The sequence below is a fragment of the Python bivittatus genome, unplaced genomic scaffold, assembly GCF_059951505.1.
Source record: "Python bivittatus isolate LINGU-HERP-01145 unplaced genomic scaffold, Pbiv_v1 ctg000680_np1212, whole genome shotgun sequence".
Taxonomy (NCBI): domain Eukaryota; kingdom Metazoa; phylum Chordata; class Lepidosauria; order Squamata; family Pythonidae; genus Python; species Python bivittatus.
In genome coordinates this window covers 5,597,477-5,617,747 of record NW_028277095.1, presented here as the reverse complement: position 1 = coordinate 5,617,747, position 20,271 = coordinate 5,597,477, and the positions used below count along the sequence as shown (strand labels likewise).

The 20,271-nt window shown below is 47.8% G+C and overlaps 1 protein-coding gene across 1 annotated transcript; it reads right to left on the bottom strand.

Annotated features, from left to right (window-relative positions):
* Nucleotides 1-8,246: 8,246 nt before the first annotated feature.
* On the bottom strand, nt 8,247-20,188 carry LOC103065202 (E3 ubiquitin-protein ligase MARCHF5-like). Its single transcript, XM_088151912.1, has 6 exons — nt 19,971-20,188; nt 14,280-14,482; nt 12,336-12,466; nt 10,808-10,991; nt 9,619-9,788; nt 8,247-8,761 (listed from the first exon to the last, which is right to left on the bottom strand). Exons 1-6 carry the CDS (start codon nt 20,003-20,005, stop codon nt 8,591-8,593), a joined length of 894 nt encoding a protein of 297 aa, XP_088008038.1. The 5' UTR covers nt 20,006-20,188; the 3' UTR covers nt 8,247-8,590.
* Between the last annotated feature and the right edge of the window lie 83 nt (nt 20,189-20,271).

Here is a 20,271-nt window from a genome sequence, read left to right as displayed (position 1 = left end):
GGCCAAACTATGAGAACAGGAGAAGAAGCTCAAACCACGAGCACTTCCACACAGCCACTGGCTTAACCTCTCAAACCTGAACATGCATTTTCCTGTGAATACCTTCACTGTTGACATCCTTAAATTCAGAAAGGTTTCCCTGAGCCAACCTGTGCTCTGTCCAGCTGACGAAGGGGTCAGCACCAAAAGCAGAATCCAGCCAGCGTCCTCCCCTCTCATCCTTGCTTTGCAAATGGACAGAAAAACAAGCTTCTCCCTGCAATAGAGATCTGCAAGGCCATCTCTCTGCTTCACCACCCCAGGGTTTCCTTCTGGGCTGCGGCTGAGTCAACGTGAACTGGCTCAGACGTGGAAGAGCTGCTGCAGAGCTCCGACAGGAGAACCCAGGGACATGGGGCTGATCCTAGGTCGGCGTAAGCCAGGTGTGCGGAAAGGGCCCGTTGAAGTTCATGTTCCTACTGCCAATCTCCAACCCAACGGGTCCACCTCAGGCCTCTCTGCCTGGATTCAGACCCAGCCTGGTTTCCTTGGTTTGGGTAAAGTCTGCTGTATGAAATCAGCCATTGCGGTTTACTAAAATAAACAAGTCTTAGCTTACTGCAGTATGAGTTGGCTTCACAGTACAGGTAGTCCTCATTTTAAGAACAACTTCTGTTCCCAAGGTCTGTCCTTCAGTCCAATTTGTATGTAAGCTGGAACATTATTATTGTATAACACTGTATAAGTTGTATTATGTAATTAACTGGAAGCATTGTGTATTTAACTCAAATCATTGTGTACTGAATTTGAATTTTACTACAATAGGCTCCGTTCTTAACTATGGGTTGTCTGTAACCTGGGCATTCTTAACCCGGGGACTCCCTGTAGCCTTTTTTCCCTGGCACTGAGGACTTTTGTTCATTCACTTTCTCAGAGCATCCAGGCAATTTCTTTGCTCTTTTCACGACCGCACCCAAAGTCCAGAGAAACTGGAGCAACTATCATTTATTCAGGCCAAAAATGTAATAAAAATGAAAATTAAAAAAGGCTGCCAGAAAGCACACACAAAGAGCCGGCGAGAGAAAGTCTGAACACTTTTTCAAGTAAAAACATCAGCAAAAGTCTAAATTTTAGCCACCTTAGCAACGAAGGTCCAAACCACAAAGGGTCCATGGTGATGTTCCGTGGGCCCTGAAGCCACTGCATCACTTAGGTGAATTATGTAATTTGTGTCAGTCCCGTGTGCCACCAAAAACATCCTCAACACACCACAACATACAATCACAAGGACAGCCCGAGCATGGCTCCCTCTCTCTCTACCATCTTACCGGAAGTATATTCTTCCTTGTCAGTTTTCACCAACCTGTATTGATATTTTTACAGGATTCAGTAAATAAATATTCTACAAATGCATCCATTTTTAATACTGTAAATATGGATGGATATAACCCATACAAACAAAAGCTCTTTTGGGGTTCTCCGTCATTTTTAAAAGTTGATGGAGACCATCTCCCATCTCCCCATGATTGACTTCTTCAGAAATACTGTCCATTTTCTACTATCCCTATTCACAGCAAATTCAGACACACTCCCAGAGTCACTGGACCAGTGTTTCTCAACCTCAGCTGCTTGAAGATGGGTGGACTTCAATTCCCAGAATTCCCCAGCCAGCATGCTGGCTGGGGAATTCTGGGAGTTGAAGTCCACCCACCTTCAAGTGGCAACATTTGAAAAACACTGCTGTCCTCTCCATGTTGGCTGGGGAATTCTGGGAGTTGAAGTCCACCCACCTTCAAGTGGCCAGGTCTGAAAAACACTGCTGTCTCCTCCATGCTGGCTGGGGAATTCTGGGAGTTGAAGTCCACCCACCTTCAAGTGGCCAGGTCTGAAAAACACTGCTGTCTCCTCCATGCTGGCTGGGGAATTCTGGGAGTTGAAGTCCACCCACCTTCAAGTGGCCAGGTCTGAAAAACACTGCTGTCTCCTCCATGCTGGCTGGGGAATTCTGGGAGTTGAAGTCCACCCACCTTCAAGTGGCCAGGTCTGAAAAACACTGCTGTCTCCTCCATGCTGGCTGGGGAATTCTGGGAGTTGAAGTCCACCCACCTTCAAGTGGCCCCGTTTGAAAAACACTGTGAAAAATGGTTCCTTTTAATCTGAGTGCATTAATTGGCCTCGAGTTCCAGCAAGAGAGATGCCCGGAGGTTATAAAACTTGTTCAGTTGGAAGCTGCTACCATCGGCCTCAAAATGCCTTCTCTTGAATTTTAAGTGTCGGGGGCCAGACTGCCGGGGGAGAAAGTTGCGTGCAGACTTAAGAGCAGATGCTCTGCGCCTGCTCAGAGGCATTCTCTTTTCCGAACTGGTTCAGAGCCCTGGTGCTGCCAACAGAGGTTGGGGCTGATTTCTGGAAAGCTGTGGCATGATCTGGCACCTCATCCTGGGGTTCTGCCTCCCTCCCACTTTTGCAGAAGACTTGGGCTGCGGCAGCTGAAACTCAGAATTACGGAGAGAGGTTCCTGCTGCCAGCCAGGACCTGTGACAATCATAACTGTTCATTGTGCGCTACGGTTGCCAAGGAGAATAACAATTTGTGTGCTGCCTACTGGGTCTCTGATTCTGAGCAACACCCCGTGGAGATGTTAATAAGGCAGGTAGGATCATGCTAATATGAAGGCAATGCGTGATTTGGAGCCGAGACCCAAACCTCAAACAACATTTGAAGTTTGGGGAGGACTATTCTGCTGCCAAACGAGGTTCGGTGGTGCAGAACCGCGCTGATTTCCACGTTCTTTGTGGCTTTGCTCTCAGCTCATATGCCTTGCCTCTACCTACCAGACACCTCCAGGCTCCGCCCCTTACCTGTCAGGTAACGCCTGAGCCTCATCCCCCAAGCAACCCAAGGCACAGGCAGGAGCGTCCAGGAAAGAGGTCAAAATAGTCAAGATGGTGGCTGTGACTTTGCCTTTGAAGCCCCATAGCTTTGTAGAGCACAGATCCATGGTTTAATGAAGAAACAATAATGGGATGGGATCACACATCTAAGGTTTATGGCAGGGTACACGCCACGGGCAAAACTACAGAAAATACCAGGAGAGTCTCTGCAGAGGGGAGAGTCAGAAAAAGTCACGATGGAGTTGGCTGAGATGGCAGGCCGGAGTGCTTTGATTCGAAATAAGACATTGTGTACTTCTGATGCTGGCTGGAAACCTTTTCTGGACTTTTTGCAGGAAACAGAAAAAAACGAAATTATGTTGTATGGATTTGATGATTAGAAATAATATGGGTTAATAGAAATATGGAAGTTATGCTGTAAATTTAAGAGTTTGATGCCTATTGTTACTTGTACCTGTTGCGAGGAGGGTTGGAAGTCAACCCTTTTCTTTCTTTTGTTATTTCTTTTTTTCTTTTCTTTTCTGACCTTTTGATCTCTACTATTTTTTTCTAATTATCTTATTCTTTTTCTTCATCTTAGTTTTCTTAACCTTAGTTTTTACAGTTTTTACTGTTCTTTTAAAAAAAATAAGTTATTAAAAAAAAAAGTCAAGATGGCCACAGCGTCCATGCAATCAAAGCCCCGCCCCCTTAATGTGTATAATGATGCACATAAAAAGGGGAGGGGCTTCACACAGCTGCAGCCATCATCTTGACTTTTTTGACCTTTCCAGGTGTGCCTGAAAACCACATTAGCTTGGTGTGACATATAAAGCCAATTGTACAAATTCAGAGGGACTGAACATTCTTACACTTTCGCACTCTGCGCTGGATTTGCACATTAGTGCAACATTGCAGTGCTAAGCCACAAATGCTACACCATAAGGCAGTCTATTTTGCTCTGGCTGAGCAAAAAGGGTCTGTAATTCCCTTTCAACTGGGGTCACACTTTAATTTTTTCAGCCTCACAGGGGACTCAGGACATATGGCCAAGGAAAACAAACCTTAGCATGATATGTGACCGTAGCGGTTTACAGCAGACTCAGCATTACAAATGAACTTTAAGAGTAGTCAGCTGTTCAGTTCCTCCAGTGTCAATTTTGGAGGCAGGCAGGAGCCTTGTACTCCAGGCATCAGAGGTTTGGAGCGAATCCTTTAGAGTAGCATCAGTGAAAATTTAGCTCCCTAGTCCTCAGCAACTGACGTTATTAAATGGGCAAGGAGAGAGTCTCAGGACAAGGAGATTGTCAGATTTAATTTTCTGCCTGTGTGTGGTGTCTGCAGTTTTGCTGTGTGGGAGAGAGAGAATCAGAAGAGGAATAGGTCACTTTTCCCAACAGCAGTTAATGAGAACAAACAGCAGGTTCCCTTCTGAGCAAAAAGCCAACATTAGCAAGAGAAGGTGGCATTCACTTTGCCTTCCCTGCTGCTCCTGCATTCGCCTTCCAAAGGCAGCCTGGATTTTTCATGCCCCCCTCCTTCACCTGCCAATGTTGTGGTCAACTCACCTGCTGGCCAGGGACGCTTTGATGACAGAGGGCAGACCTTGATTCCCATCAGCGTAAGGTGTTCTTCTGACCGAACCTCCTTCGAATAAATGGGTCTATCTGGGATCTCTGGGTGCAGATGCTGAAATTATCTGGTTGAGGGGAGAGGGGCTTGGTGTATGAGTGCAAAATGATGGGGTGGGGGGCAGGATTCAGTCCTGAGCCCAAACCCAGGGCCTCATCGCTTAGCAATCTTGCAGAATTAGGATGCCAAAGCCCAGTTGCAGTGTGGCAAGTGTTGAAATTAAGCAGGAAGGGAAGAGATTCCAGAGACTGATTAACAGCAGGAATCCCAAGACTTTGCTTGAAAAGAATAGGAAAAAGCTTACTCGGGAGGCGCAGAAGCCAGCTTTGCAATCTGGGGAGACGTAGCAAAAAGCCAGCCTGGATGGTACAGCTGTCTCCAGGTCGAGCAGATGTGTCTCAAGCTCTAAACTCCGAAAAAGAAACGGGTGGGGTCACGACAGGAATTAAAATTTATTTGATCTACATTCGGTTGCAATTAAATATCGGGATGGGTGCATCAGCTCCAGTCAGAGTTAAATGATTGATTCAGTTCAGAGGGTCGATTTGTTTCAATTTAATAATTCAAATCCATCGGGGGAACTGGGTTGATCTGATTTTCCAAATCAATTATTGAAAAATTGCTGAATCGTTTTTGAGGTCCCTGGATGGATTCAAAGCTTGGATGCAAATCCATCAACCCAATTTGGAAAGTTTATTCAGAGGTTAATCAGGTCGCCTTTCAATCAAATCTCTGGATCAAAGCAAATCATGGTTAAGCGGTGGCTTAGTTTAAGGTAGCAACCTAGACGATCTTTTTTAGATGTCATCTTCTGCCTCTCTCTCTCTTTCTCCCAAACAGAAGTTTCCAGAAAAGGACAGACAGGGGTCTGCGTTGATGACTTGCAGAAGGGTTCGAAAATTACGTCAAGGTACACCCACAGCCATTCCTGGCATAAGGAGATGCCCTTCTTCAAGGCAGCCTTCCCCAAGAGAGAACCCTCTCCCTGTGCTACAATTCCCATCACCCCCAGCCAGCATATCAAGGCAGGGGATGATGGGAGCTATAGCTCCACAGATCTGGAAGGCACCAGGATGGAGAAAACGGTTCTAGTATTAAATCCAATACAAGAAGTTGTTGTTGTTATATCCTGCCTTAATTTTGTACAACTGAAAGTGGTACACACAATGCTCCTGCTTCCTATGTTCTCCACAACAACAACCCTGTGAGGTGGGTTTGGCTTAGAGGGAGGGATCTGCCCAAAGTCACCCAGCTGCTCCCCTGCCCAAGGGAGGACTCAAACTCACGGCTTCCGGTTCCTAGCCCAGCACTTTCCCCACGCCGCCAAACTAATAAAGAGAAGGTTCTGCACATCTGACTGTTGAAAATCTGAAAGGGTCCTTCTTACTTCCCTAAAAATTCAGTTGGCTTAGGAGGGAAATGTTGGGGGGAAAAGACAATCACGCATCCTTGCATTTGAAAAGACTGAGAGCTCCGTCTGGGGAATAAAAAGTAGTCTCTGGGCTGGACAAGTGCTGAGAAGCTGTCCTGCCACCACTTTGAACGAAGCTCCGCCGGGGATAAAATAACCGAGTTCCACCAAAATAAACTGGTAGATCTGGCGAGCTCCAAAGTCGGTCACCTTTTTTGCCTAAAGCCAAGCGCTGGAGAGAATCCCTCGCTATTCTTTAAACTGCCAGCACCATCTTGTGGTGGAAAGAGAGATGATTTTATGGTTTTCTTGGGATAATGTAGCCCTGTTTGTTGTACGTATTTTTAGTTGGGATTCGCCAGCTTTAGGGAGAACAACGCCAAAGAGGTCAGATGTGCCCGCAAATGCTAAAATGACATCACACACACGTCCTGAGGCCCTCCGTTTGACCCAACTATGCAAGTGGTGCCATTTGCGTGGCCACATCATCACACCCATTTTGTCACTTGTCCCCTCCAGATGGCCATGTGGAGGGTCCCAACTTCCCCAAACTTGGATTAGATGACACTTTGATCTAACCCAGCAGGCTAATTCTCATGACCTAATGATGGCCTCTTGACCTCTCGGAAGGAATGGATGGCTATCTGGATGTTCTCTATCCCTGGAGAAGACATAGGTGAGAGTGAGAACATCAAAGATGGAGAGATAGATACTTCCTGCTTCTCCACCAAATGAATATTTGAACCTTTCCCCACCCTGGCACTCCGCAAATGTGCTGGAATTCCTGGGAGCTCTAAGATAGCTGGAGGATGGCCCGGTTGGGGAAAACTCTTGTAGGATTTTAAATGGCAGTCTGCAGATCGGCCTTCCTCAGTTGGAGGGCGCTTCGGATGCATGGACTTCAACTCCCGGAATTCCCCAGCCCATATGGCCATTTCTGAGAATTCTGGGAAATAAAGCCCACACCTCAGGAGCATGCCCAGTCTGGAAAAGGATGCGGTAGGTCCTAAGCATCATCTGATCCTTAGAGAGAACTTCCTGGAGGAGGCATCCATGGAGAAATGGATGACTTGGTAACCAGAGGATCCGTTCCTTCTTGAGGCTACCAACATTTAAATCATTAAAAACATGACCCGTATGGAGAATTCTTTGAGGAAATGGTCTACTAAACCCCAAACTCTGCAGGTTGTCCGTGGGATGAGACTGTGTTGAGCCACTGCTAAGGAAGGCTGGAGTTCTTTATTAGCAAACCAGAAAAAAAAACAAAAAACCCCAAAAGGAATAGAGAAATATTGAGTAGGTGTCAACAGAACTATACCCATTGTGTCGCATACAGGAAACACCGCAAATCAGAGCTTGTGAGCTAAAGCAATAGTATCACAACTTTTTGCGTATTACAGTTGTGTTCTGCCTGAAGTGATCAGATGGCATATATAGCTCCCCTACTGCTTGTACTCACAACGATCCTGCAAGGTAGCCTAGAGCAGGAGAGAACACTTCATTGTGAAGCAGAACTTTGAATGTAACTTCTTAACACTCTTAGATCTAGTATACACTTTTTTCCTGTGGGGTAGGGGAAGGGATGGGAATTTCCATTAGCACTTACAGGGAGCATTTCACTACACTCAACTGCCATATCTAGAAGAGGTATTTGCAAGGGGCGCGCAGCTGGTGAGGGAAGGGTAACCATTCCGCCTAACACTTGTCCCCATTCCCACATGGCAATTCATCTTGAGGAATTCTTCCACTGACGCCAACGGAAAATGTCGCGTGCATGCAGGGAGTTCAGAGGAAGAGTTCACCCCTCCTCCCTGTAAGATTTCACCCCCGAAATCACAAAATCATCTGCCTGGATAACAAGGAAGCTGAGTTGCAAAAAAAAAGCTTCAGTCGTGCCAATGGAAATTCCGCTCCAAGCCCCCCTCCGCAGTAAAATACCTGTCATTTGGAGCAGAATGCAGTGGGAGGGCAAATCAGAAAAATGGGTTTATTGCTTTGCAAAGAGATTGCTTAATCTGGAAGTATAGCTCTTCCTCCAGGTATTCCAGGGGTGTGGTGCAGATGTGCGGTTGGCTTCTCCTGACCCTGGAGAAACACTGCTGAGTTGGAGATCCCTACTCTGCTGACAGGAAAAGCAAGCTGAATGGAAACGTGGGGCACAAGACTCCAGTTTTACATTCCAACACATGCAAAAAGAGGTGGGGCTTTGGGTACATGGTCATGGCCACCATTTTGAGTTTTCTGACCACCCCACGGATACCCCTGTCTCCATGCAGAAGGTGAGCATGTTACAACCCAGCGTCTTTCTTCAACAAGCAGAGCCATACTATGAACTCCCCCAATGGGAAGGGGACCTTTTCAATGGTTTATTGAAATTACGATTTCTAAAGCGAGCAGGGGACAGGCTCAGGTGGGATTCAGAATGAACAGGGCGAAGACGCAAGACAGCACAGAGCGAGGTCAGCTTGTCAGAACGCAAAGGAGGAACTGGCTTGAAAACGAGCACTGTTTACTGATACAGAAGATCCCAGAGATTTGGCTCACCCAGCCTCAAGTCAACCTCTCCCCTCAACGCACCACCGCCACACCTGGGGTGCCTGAAGGGTGCTTGCTTCAAGAGCAATGCTCGATGAATGACATACAATCTATTCTGGAGAAGAATCTGCTTATTCTGGAGGAGTGGAGACCGTTCTTCCTAGCTGAGCCCCGCTTCACTGTTGCTGTCTTCCTCGGGCTGAGCCAAGTCCTTTTCCGCGTCCCCTTTCTCCACAAAGTTGAGGATGCGCCGGTTGGCTTGGATTAAGTATTGCTGTTGGCGGAAATAAACTTTCAGTGCTCCCTTGATGGCCACGAAGGCAATGCCGCCCTGCCAGGAGAGAAGAAAAGGGGAGGGAATTAAATGACAGGCCGTGGATCAACCTCCCTCAGTTTGGGCACTCTCCAAGATTGTGGCCTTCAACCCTTACACTCCTAACTTACTAAGTTTAAAGTAATCAAACAGAATAACAGAAACACTCTGAAGAACACCATAGCCTAATCTGAGCTCCAAGCCTGGATGAACAGGTAGGTGATGTAATGGACAGAAGGAATAACCCTGAGGAACAGGAGGAAGAGTTGCTACCAAGACAACCGTCAGATAACAGAAATCTGAGTCTGGGCCAGAACCGTAACCTGAGAAAGCATCTCAGACGAGACCCCCCCTAGTTCTCACAAAGATAAAGTGGGGGGGGGAGCGCATTCCAAGTTTCTGTCCCAATAGCTCTATAATAAAAATAGTATTAGCCTGACTTTGGTTTCCTAGCTTAGTCTAACTTGAAGAACTGACATCAATCTTGCAAGTCTGAATGTGCTTCCCCCCTCCTTCCCTTTATCTTCGTGAGAACTAAGGAGGGTCTGGTCTGAGTTGCTTTCTCAGGTTACAGTTCTGGCCCAGACTCAGATTTCTGTTATATGACCATTGTCTTGGTAGCGGTTCTACCTCCTGTTCCTCAAGGTTATTCCTTCTTCCCGTTACATTTCTTCAGCTGAGACTGCTGAAAGCTAACTAGATTATGGTTAACGCTGTAATGTGTGTGTGTGTGAGAGAGAGAGCCAGTAGCTCAATAGCAAAAGACAGAGAATCCATAGTGAAAGCAGCTGGGCTGAATTGGGAGCGATTCTTTGGAAGGCAACTCAAACATTTCAATGCTGCAAATTGCTTTCCTTCAGCTCATCCCGACTCACCAGGATGGTACGTTGGAGGTTGGAGTTGACCCTCCGAAATGTGACCCGGCCCACAAGATTGGCGATAGTTGGGAACACCAGGGCCCCACACAAGGTGCGCGAGATGGAAAGGTGGTCACTCTGGTAGCGTGACTCGGCGAGAGGTATCGGTGGGACTGGACGGCTGGTCCCTGAGGACAGAAGAGGAAACAGGAGAATAAATCGCTCTAAGACAGTGTTCCTCAACCTTGGGAACTTGAAGATGTGTGGACTTCAACTCCCAGAATTCCCTAGCCAGCCTGGCTGGGGAATTCTGGGAGTTGAAGTCCACGCATCTTCAAGTTCCCAAGGTTGAGGAACATTGCTCTAAGGGGACTGGATTCCCAGATTCCAGTGACAAAACTGCTGACCTATTAGCTTCTTTATAAGGCCTTACAGGTAGTCCTCAGTTTACAACAGGAATTGGGACCAGGAACTCTGTTGCTAAGCGATGTGGTCGTAAAAGCACATCATGTGACTGCACCGCCTAGCAATGGCCCTCCCAGCAGTCCCAGCTGCCATTGTTAAGTGGGACTCAGCTGACTACAACTTTTGACTTCCTGCCGGCTTCCCCACTGACTTTGCTTATGGGAAGCCAGCAGGGAATGTTGGAAATCGCAAGTACCTAACTACATGGATGCTGCGACGGCCAGAACTCTGAGGACTGGTCGTAACTACCACTTGTTCAGCGCCCTCCTAAGTTTGAACAGTTACTGAACCGAGGACCACCTGTACATAGTATTTTTATTTTATTTATATAAATTATTTATTTATTTATTTAATTTATATGCTGCCCCTATAGTATAGAGCCCCTGTCCCGACATAATTAAGGATTCAGCTGCACATTATGCCAATCAAGAGCAAGGAAATGCCCAAAGGCCAAGCGAACCTAGGAATCACCTGGTAAAAGTGGAACTGTTCCTTTTGCAGGACTTAAACCCTGGTGTACCATTTATCTCTAACGTGGATAAGGATGCAGTACACACTGCTATTGGCCTCCCTCCCATGAGTCAAACTCACGGCCAAGGTTGACTGTGCTGCCATCTTGACTATTTGACCTCCCTCTTGTGGACACCCCTGCAGCCTGGGAAAAGTCAGCTCCATGGCCCCCCCGGCCCTGTCCATATCACCTCAAAGCAGGTGCCCAGAATCCAAAGAGGAATCCACCGACCTGGAACCCAAGAATGCAGGGCCTGGAGCTTGCTAGAGTACTTCCGCCACACCCGGAGCACGTAGTCTTCCCAGCGGATCATCTTGCCCAGCACCAGCATGACCGGGATGGTGGGCAGCCCCATGAGCAGGAAGAGGGGGTCGGCTCGCTCCATCACATCCAGGCCCTTTTTATGCCCGACCACCTGTGGAGATGGAGAGCCAAGGGGGGTTGGGGGGCCAGGAGTTGGACTAGCATTGGAGGGACCCAGATCCTAGTCCCGCCTCAGCCAAAGAAACTCTCTGGGTGATGCTGGGCAGGTCACTGTCCCTCAGCCCAACCTACCTCGCAGGGTGATGGTTGTGGGGAAAAGCAAGAGATGGCTTTGCATGCCACCTTGAGCTCCTGAATGAAAGGCGGGATAGGAAGCTAACAAACAAACCCAAATCATCTTAGACAGGAGAGCCAGTGTGGGGCAGGGGTGAAGGGGTTGGACTAGATCCCAGTTCTGGCCTGTCCAGGGAGGGCTTTGGGCCAGTTACTCTCTCTCAGCTCAATCCTACCTCGCAGGGTTGTCGCTGCTGGTAAAAAAAGGGAGATGGGTGCGCTCCTGGGGCCCTGAGACACCAACAGACACTTCCCTTGGTCTGCGGCCACACCTGACACTTTCCATTTTTTAAAAATTAATTTAAAAACGAGAAATTGGCATATTGCAAAGCAAAGCTTCAGCATCTCCTTGATTTCCAAGAACGTGCAAATGGGGCACATCTGAATTTTTTAAGGGAATAAAAAGGGTGGAATGGCTTCAACCCAATTTCCTTTCAAAGAGGGCCCAGGAGAACTCTCTAGCTGGATTTCTTATTATACTAAGCCAGACTTTGTTTTAGCCCCAGTGCCCCGAACAAGCCACAGTGGTCTGGTTCACCCAGAACTCCAAGTGGTAAATCAGGGCTGATAAACCACAGTGCTTTCAGACCCCGGGCTAAGCCCGTTTTAAAGCAAGTCTGCTACAGCCGTGCAGCGTGTGCTTTCTGCTGGGTTGCTGTTCCCTGAGCTTCACAGTGAAACAGGATGGGATGGAAAACAGCTCTAGGTCTACAGCTAATCTGCAATTGCAGCCTAGTAACCCAGGCAGCTCCAGTCAAATTCTTTGCCATCTTTCAGTCTTTATCCCTTCTGAAAAGAACCCAGTTCTGCCTGGTTTCCACCAGCCTGGATCTCATTAGGGTTGCTTCAGAAGCACGAAGGTGTGCAAGGCTGGGGGTGTGGGGCTGGGGGTGTGCGCAAATGGAAATTTGGGAAGATGGCAGGCCCAGCGTCATGACTGAAGCCTGCCTTTTTGTCCTGCCCCCTTGCAGATGTTGATCCCCCCCAAGATGGCCCTGTCCAGAAGTTTAATCCTGATGGAGAACATCAGTTCACCAACTTTCTTTTGACACCCCCAAAGCTTTGGTCTTCATCAAGTCTTGCAGACCAACGTGGTTATTTGGGCACAGTGCAGGAGGGTCTTGGGTGGGGCAGCCTCTCCTGCTGCCAACCTGAGCCTTACCTGCATCACAGTCACGGCCCCATAAGTCACTGCCGACCAGTACAGTGTCCCCACCACGATACCAGCGGCAGCAAAAGGGCTCACTTTGGATAAAGCCCGGTCCACTTGCTGCAGGAAATAGACCAGAGGTCCTGCAGAGAGACCACAAAGCGTCAAAAGAAGACCCTGAGCGCCAGAGACCAGCCTGTGCAGCACAGAACCCTAAACTGGGGGCAAAACCAAGAGTCTCTGCTTCCGGGCCACATTCAGAAAGCAAAAAATAAAGAGACATGGACAGTGGGGTCTTGCAGAGCAAGGGTTTCTGAGGGTAACTGGGCATGCTTTCAAAATAGCTCTGGATAGCATGGGGCTTTCCCTGAAGGAGCAGGTCCCCAACCTTGGGGGGGTCCTCCAGGACCTGCAGCTGATGCTGGGGGAGGAAAGAGATGCTGTGCCCAGTTGCAGCCCCTTTTTGGACGCCACTGCAGTAGGAAGTCATATCCGGCGTCATCCTGGGATTAGACTACTGCGACACACTTTACACAGGGCTGCCCTTGAAGACAACTTGGGAACCGCAGCTGGTTCTAAATGCCGTTGTCTTTGGATGTTCAACAACAGGACACTTAGGTTAAGGTTGCTGGGTGGGTCCCAGTAGGTTCCCAGAGATCATGCAAAAGCATGGTTTTAACCTTTAGAGTCCTCCTTGAGTTGGTGCCCAGGTGCCTTCAGAACCATCTCACCTGCCCCACGCTTTCATCCTGAATGGGACTGCTCTGGGTCTCCATCCCATGGAAGGCTAAGGGGGAGGGGGCACAGGGGTGTTCCTTGGCAGAGGCCCTCACCTTCTGGGACACCTTGCCGGCTAAAGAACAGGCGCCCCCGCCACAATTGTTCTCCATAAAGCTGTAAATGCCATTTTATCTCAGTACATTTTGGGGATGAACCTGGGTTGCCTTCAGAAGGTTTACGGTGCTTGATTTTCTTGCAAACTATGCAAACAGCCTGAGTGGGGAGACCTCAGGGCAATAGAGAAAGCTTGGGATGCATAAATAAAGAATGGTGGTGCGACCAGTCAGAAAACACACACTTATTCCAACTGATCCCTCCCAGAGGGAGGCTGGAGGGACAGTGGGGAACAATCGGGCTGGAAAATTGGGTGTTTTGTGGGCAACTAGGTCACTTGCAAACAAGCCCTGAGGTTTGCAGTCTTCTACAATTTTTTGAATTTTCTAAGAATGCCTCTATTATAAATATATAAATATTTATAACAGCACCATATTTTATAATATTTATATTATATATATATATATATATATATATGAATAAAAATAAATAAATTATATATGTGGGGCTTGGCAACATTCTGGTAAATAAGAGTTATGTCTGAGGATGCCACTCTGCTTGGCAACATACCTATTACTATTATACCATCATCATCATCATCATCATATGGGATTCCAACATCACAAAAAACATTGGGGCAACCCATTCACTAGACCAACAAGACATTTATAATAAATGCCAACTTCTGAGTTCTCCACAACCCTTGATCCGGCAACATATTTAAAATCAAGGAGGAGGAGGAAAATAAATTGTGATGCTCTAGGCATGCTTGGGCCAGGTTTCCATTTTAAGCAGAGCTGTGAAAACACCTAAGAATGCAATGTAAGTCTTGTTGGTCCTGGACAGTATCAGACTGCAGAGCTTGGTGAGAAGACAGAGAAAAGATCTGGAATCATCCATTCCTGGAAGCATCAGTGACAGTCATTTGAAGTCTCCAGTGTCTCCACTCTGTGCAAGCCACACTAATCTGGTGGAGAACAGAAGCGACGTTTGCAAGGCAGGGTTGGTGTTTATGAATCTGGAGGAAATGCTGTGTTTATTCAGCACCTGAATCCGCTGCCACCAAGCGCGTGCATTTGCCCAGCGGTGGCTGGGCCTTTCCTGGCCAGCAATGCAACTCACCTACTTTGGGAAAGACGATGCAGTACTCAGTCCCACACTGGGGGCAACTCACACTGCCAATGCTGTTGCCCTTTTGCTTCTCATCCAGCCATCGTTGGAGGCAGGCCTGGTGGATCCACTTGGTGGATCCTTTGCAACGGCAGGGGCAGACCCACTCCGCTGACCGGTCATCGCCTTCGGTGGCAAAACACACCCAGCAATGCCTGGGAGACAAAGAAAGAGAAAGGAAGCGTTGAAGGAATCCCAAGCGATCCACTCCTTTGAAGAACACGTCACTTTGTCCTTCCAAATCAAAACGGGAAGAAGGAAGATGGAAACTGTCCTGTGATAAGTAATTAGAGGGAGCTGCAGTGAGGAGCCTCTTTCTCCAAGGAGAGGCGTCGATCTTGGGGGCAGTGGTGGGGAGGGCGAAGCGTACAAGGTGAGCTTCTGAAAAACCTCACCGAAAGCATCCTGTCAAAAGCTTGGATTTCTTTGCTCAGTTCTGGATAACTTCTGGCACTCTGTTGCTACCTGAAAAACCTCTCAATCACCAAATTACCGGCATAGGATTGGACCACCCCAGTTTGCAGGTCTCCGTAGAACAGAGTACAGCATGCACAATTCTTGGTCAGCATAATATGCCACCGACTACACTGCCAAAAAGAGGCATAGACTGGGCGAAAACCGTGGAGTTTGAAGGGATCTCTAAGATCGCCTGGTCCAACCTTCTCCAAGGTGCAAGAAAACCAATTAAACCACCCCCGAGGGTGGCTCTCCAGCCTCCTCTTCAAACCCTTCGGAAACGAAGAACCTGCAACCTTCCATTTCTGTAGAGATGTTATAAGCAGGAAGCTTTCCTTTACAGCGAAACAAATTTAGGTAGCTGCAATTAATGCCTGTTATTTCTGGTCCTAATTTCTGTGGCTGTGGGAAATAAAATTGGGTTCAGTTTAATGGATGTTAACTTGTCCCTGCTCTCACATTAAAAAATGTGTTGTTTTTTTAAAGAACCTGGGAAATGAGATAATATTTGGAAGCAGCTTAGGCAGACGCCTCCCTAATTCACTGGAGCAGTATTTCTCAACCTTGGGAACTTTAAGATGTGTGGACTTCAACTCCCAGAATTCCCCAGCCAGCAAGGCTGGCTGGGGAATTCTGGGAGTTGAAGTCCACACATCTTAAAGTCCCCAAGGTTGAGAAACCCTGCACTGGAGTATAAGAAGGGGAGGAGGTCCAGCACAAATCACACTTGCAGGATTCTGTTATTATGGCCAATTTCAATAAAAATAGTTTTAGTTTTCCTGTGGAGTGGATTCCCTGGTCTGGTCTACCTGGTGGGGTTGACAGTTCTGATAACTGCATGCTTTCAGATCTGTCACCTAGAGATCTGGAGAGTAATGCAGTTTACATGACAGTTAGACAAACCCCACGCCTCTTCTTCACTTTGTTCCTGTGAGGTGGTAGAAATCTTGAATGAGGGTCCAAAGCCAACAACTCATAGGATCTCCAAACTTGGAGATTAGGAAGGATCACAACTCAGTGGCCGAGCATAGCATTTGCATGCAACAGATTCTGGATTTAATCCCCAGTGTTTGTAGGCAAGTCTGGGGTTGGTCTTTGTCCAGAATCTCATTGCATCACCCTGCCAATTGACACAGAAAATACAGATCGGAGATAGAGTAGGGAGCTTTATTAGAAGCCTGCTTCCAATGTTGGCTTAACAGAAACAGTCCAAACCAGATCAACACACCGTTAGTTGGGTGTGGAGCTGCGCCAGGTCAGAAGGACCAACTGGTTTGAGATAAACTTGCATGCTCCCAAGAGTGGGATCTGCATCTTGAATCTGCTTCTGAATGGAACCCAGTTTCTCATATTCATGAAACAATATACACAGAGAATTTTGAACAAACCCATTATAATTATCTACCCAAACTCTAGGGCTGAAAAGCGATGATATCAGACTGGTCTCACAGGTCTGGAACCACACCTAAGGCTTAGGGTGAACTTTAAATGAGACACACCCAGCATGTCCCAATTTTGCCACACATGGCCTCATGGTTTGAAGCACCATCTCAGCCGTTTTTACACTGTAATGTTTTATGTTCTCAAACAACAAGAGCCAGTTTGGTGGAACGGTCAAGGTACTGGCCTGGAAACCAGGAGACTGTGAGTTCTAGACCTCCCTTAGGTGTGAAAGCTGGCTGGGTGACTTTGGGCCAGTCACTCTCTCTCAGCCCAACCTACTTTCACAGGGTTGTTGTTGTGGGCAAAATAGGAGGCAGGAGCATTAAGCATGTTTGCCTCCTTGAGTTGATCTATCTATATCTATATCTATATTTAAAGGTGGGATAAAAATCTAATAATAATTAGAGGAAGACTGGGGCTGAGTGGATGAGGTGATACAGATGACCTTAATAACTACAAACATGATATTTGAGTTGGGAATTTTTTGTTTTACCACTACATTTTCTTAGCTGCAATGCCAAGAGTTGTGAGAACTGAGAGCCAGAAATTTTCAGTGCAAAGATGTCAATTATGTCAACAACCAATGGTCATCCAGCTTCGCAGAAAAAAAAAATCTGTTACAATGTGGGAAGGATGACAGAAAGAAGTGCTGGAATTAAACTACAGAAGGAAATGCATCTTCATGCTGACAGAGGAAAATGATCTGATTTAATGGCTTCTTCCTGCTGTGCAATAAAGATCTTTATCTAGCTGTTTTGTGGGTTGGGGAACATGGGTCTTGAGCCTAGTGGAGCCATGCCAAGTTGAATGTCCAGGAAATGCTTTCTTATCATTCATCTACTGATTTCTTTCATCATACACGTAAGAATAAAACCTCACTACCGTAGGAAAAATATACTTGAAACAAGCCAAACAATATAATCCTAAACAGGAAAACAAAAAATACTCCCATAATGTGAGTCTAAGATGACCCTTTCATTTTAAAGACAAACCATCTGGAGGGGAAAAAAAAAAAAGGCTACATTTCTGTGAAACAGTCACCTATCATTACCTAAACCTTAGTTTGCTCTGTCTGTATGTTTTGAGTTGGCAAGATGCATTGAACTTATGAACTAATTGTATGAGGTGGATTTACATTGAACACTAGGCTAAAAGAGGGTTTGCTAGACTGCAATTCAGGGGCTGTGCTCACAGGTCATCTCAAGACTAGCAGAAGCATTTTCACAACATTTGTTTTATTCATTCATTCATTCATTCGTCTACCATGCTATGGTTAGGTTTTTGTAGCTACGATCTGTGAACCAAAGCTCTTTGCTTAGTTTATGGTCCAGGGTACTCCATGAACCCAGAAAACAGAGTAATTCAATAACCAGCTTAAATGTGCTACGTGAACAGACAACACAGAAATGTGTTCTGTGAACAGAGCCACTGTGTTATACGAACAAAACCCTCGTCTTCCTTTCAGCTATGTAAAATAATACATTCAAGCTAACAACAGCAACTCTGAAGTGAAAGTGAAAGCAGATTGGAAAACAGGAGACTTCACTAGCATCTTCCTAAGCTTCGCAGCATCAAACTTAGAAACGAACTGGCAAATGGAAAAACTTCCCCAAAAGAGTCGCACGGCAGATCAATTTAATACAAAAATAATAAATACATCCCAGAAGGAAAGCCGCTTTTGTTGCCAAGAAGTCAAGCTCAACCAGTACCCATTTTATCCCAAAAGATCCTGCAGGGTTGGCTGGTTTTCTGTAAAATCCAGAAAACCTGATTCAACCACGGAAAAAAGTCAAAAGACCAGAAAGCCACCATGTGATGAACGCAATTCTTCACCCGCCAGCAGAACTCAAGGCAGCCCCAGTCCGCATTTCCTTGAGCGAGAGGTGCTCTCTGTCATGTACAGATAACCCCAGCCCCTCCCTTCGTTGGATATAGAGTTTAAATCTTAAGGGAGACCTTGAGAAGTTGGTGAACCAAGGCTGGAAAAGAAATTAAATATTGGGTTTAATATATCTCCAAACTGCCTCCATTACCCAGCTGGAATCTCCAGAAATTGGGGCAAGGCCAGGTAATGGCATCAATGAAAAAACGGATTTAAGAGTAATCTATTTTCTATAGACACAGGTTAACATTGAGTCAGGATGTCGTGTGAGATTGTGGGTTTGTTTTCGGTGTGGCTCTAGGAAAGCCTCGTTGCTTTTCATTTTGTGTATAAGATAGGACAGCGAGTTTATGATCAGCTTCCTTTTACCCTTTCTCCAAGCTGAAGATCTTACTTTTACTTAGGACATTCTCATGATCAGAAATATACTTTGGGATCTCTGCTGACTCTCTTCTGAAATCATCCAGAGCTCACTACTGCAGCTGTAGCACAATCCTGCAATCTGCTTAGAGCAGCGTTTCTCAGCCATGGCAGCTTTAAGATGGGTGGACTTCAACTCCCAGAATTCCCCAGCCAGCCTTGCCTGGAAGTCCACCCATCTTAAAGCTGCCAAGGCTGAGAAACACTGGTTTAAAGAATTACAATTTCTCTTGCATAATCTTTTTAACCAAGTAGTATTTACCTCCTCCAGTAGAGAATATTCATATTCTTAGATATTTAAAGTGAAAACATACTTGTTTGTAGTCTCTTCTTTTTCTAAGAGTTTGATTTTGTTTATCTCATGTGAGATTGGCTGATTTCCCATAGGAGTGGAAGAGAGAGAGGACTAGACCAGCATTTCTCAAACTTGGCAATTTTAAGATGTGTGGACTTCAACTCCCAGAGTTCCCCACACTGGACTAAACCTTCTGAAACAATTTCCTTTTTTAATTTTTTTCAATTTGATGATGCCAGGATGAAATACCCCCAGGAGACAGTGTCTAGTCATTAAGGCACCAGGCTAGAAATCAGGAGATGGTGAGTTCTAATCCTGCCTGAGGCATGAAAGCCGGCTGGGTGACTTTGGGCCGGTCACTCTCTCTCAGCCCGACTCACCTCACAGGGTTGTTGTTGTGGGGAAAAAAGGAGGAGGAAGGAGGATTCGTATGTTTGCTGCCTTGAGTTATATAAAAATAAGAAAGGTGGGATAAAAAATCTAACAACAACAACAAAAAAACCCTACCAATCCCCGGGCCCTCTATACCCCCCCCCCCACTACAGACCCCTTAACCCAGATGGTCTTCAAACATCTGAATAACATGGAATAATTAAACCCGATCCGTCCCCATCCTTCAGTTCTGGCTCCTTTTCTGCCTCCATCCCGGGGTGCCCAAGGGAGAACCGGAGTGACTCAGACGTATGACTGGCGTTAAGCAGAAAGTGGGGCAGAGCCGTCTGGCGCAGTGGGGAAGGCCCCGGGCTAGAAACCGGGGGAGCCTGGGCTCTAGTCCGCCGCTGGCGACCTTGGGCAGGCCCCCTCCCTCAGCCCCAGGGAGGCGGCGGCAAACCGAAAACGTGCCAGGAACGCTGCGGGGACCCCTCCGGACAGCTGCCGGGGGCAGCACCGGCTCGGAGGGGCACAGGCGCGGGTAGAGCTCCTTGGAGAAGGGACCTGCCGGGCCCGTCCGGGCCACCCGCCTGCAGGGCGAGGGCTCCGTGCTGGGGCCCCGCAGGAGCTCGCCCACCAGGGCGCCTTTTCCGGGCGGGCCAGGGGTCGGCCGGCCTCCCCCGCCGCCCTCCGCCAAGGTCGACCGGCCCGGCAGCCGCCCGCCCGGCCCGGGTACCGCTGGGCCCCCGCCACCCCACCGCCCGGCCGAGCGCACCTCTCCGCGGCCTCCTGGGCCGCCGCCGCCGCCATCTCCAGCGCCCTCCCGCTCGGCGTCCCCGCGCAGGGAAGCGCCGCAGCGCCGCGCGAAGCCCAGCGAGGCCGCTGGCTTGCGCAAGCCGCGCTCTCGTCGCCCCGCCCGGCCCGGCCGCGCTGCAGGGCTTCCGGGCCCGCCTCGAGACGCGCCGCCGCCGCCGCCCGCCGTTGGCGCGGCCCGAGCCTTCTGCAAGCGGGCGCCCGCCGGACGGGCGCGGCTGCCAGGGAGGGCCCCTCCCTCCCCGCCTCTGCAAAGGCCGGAC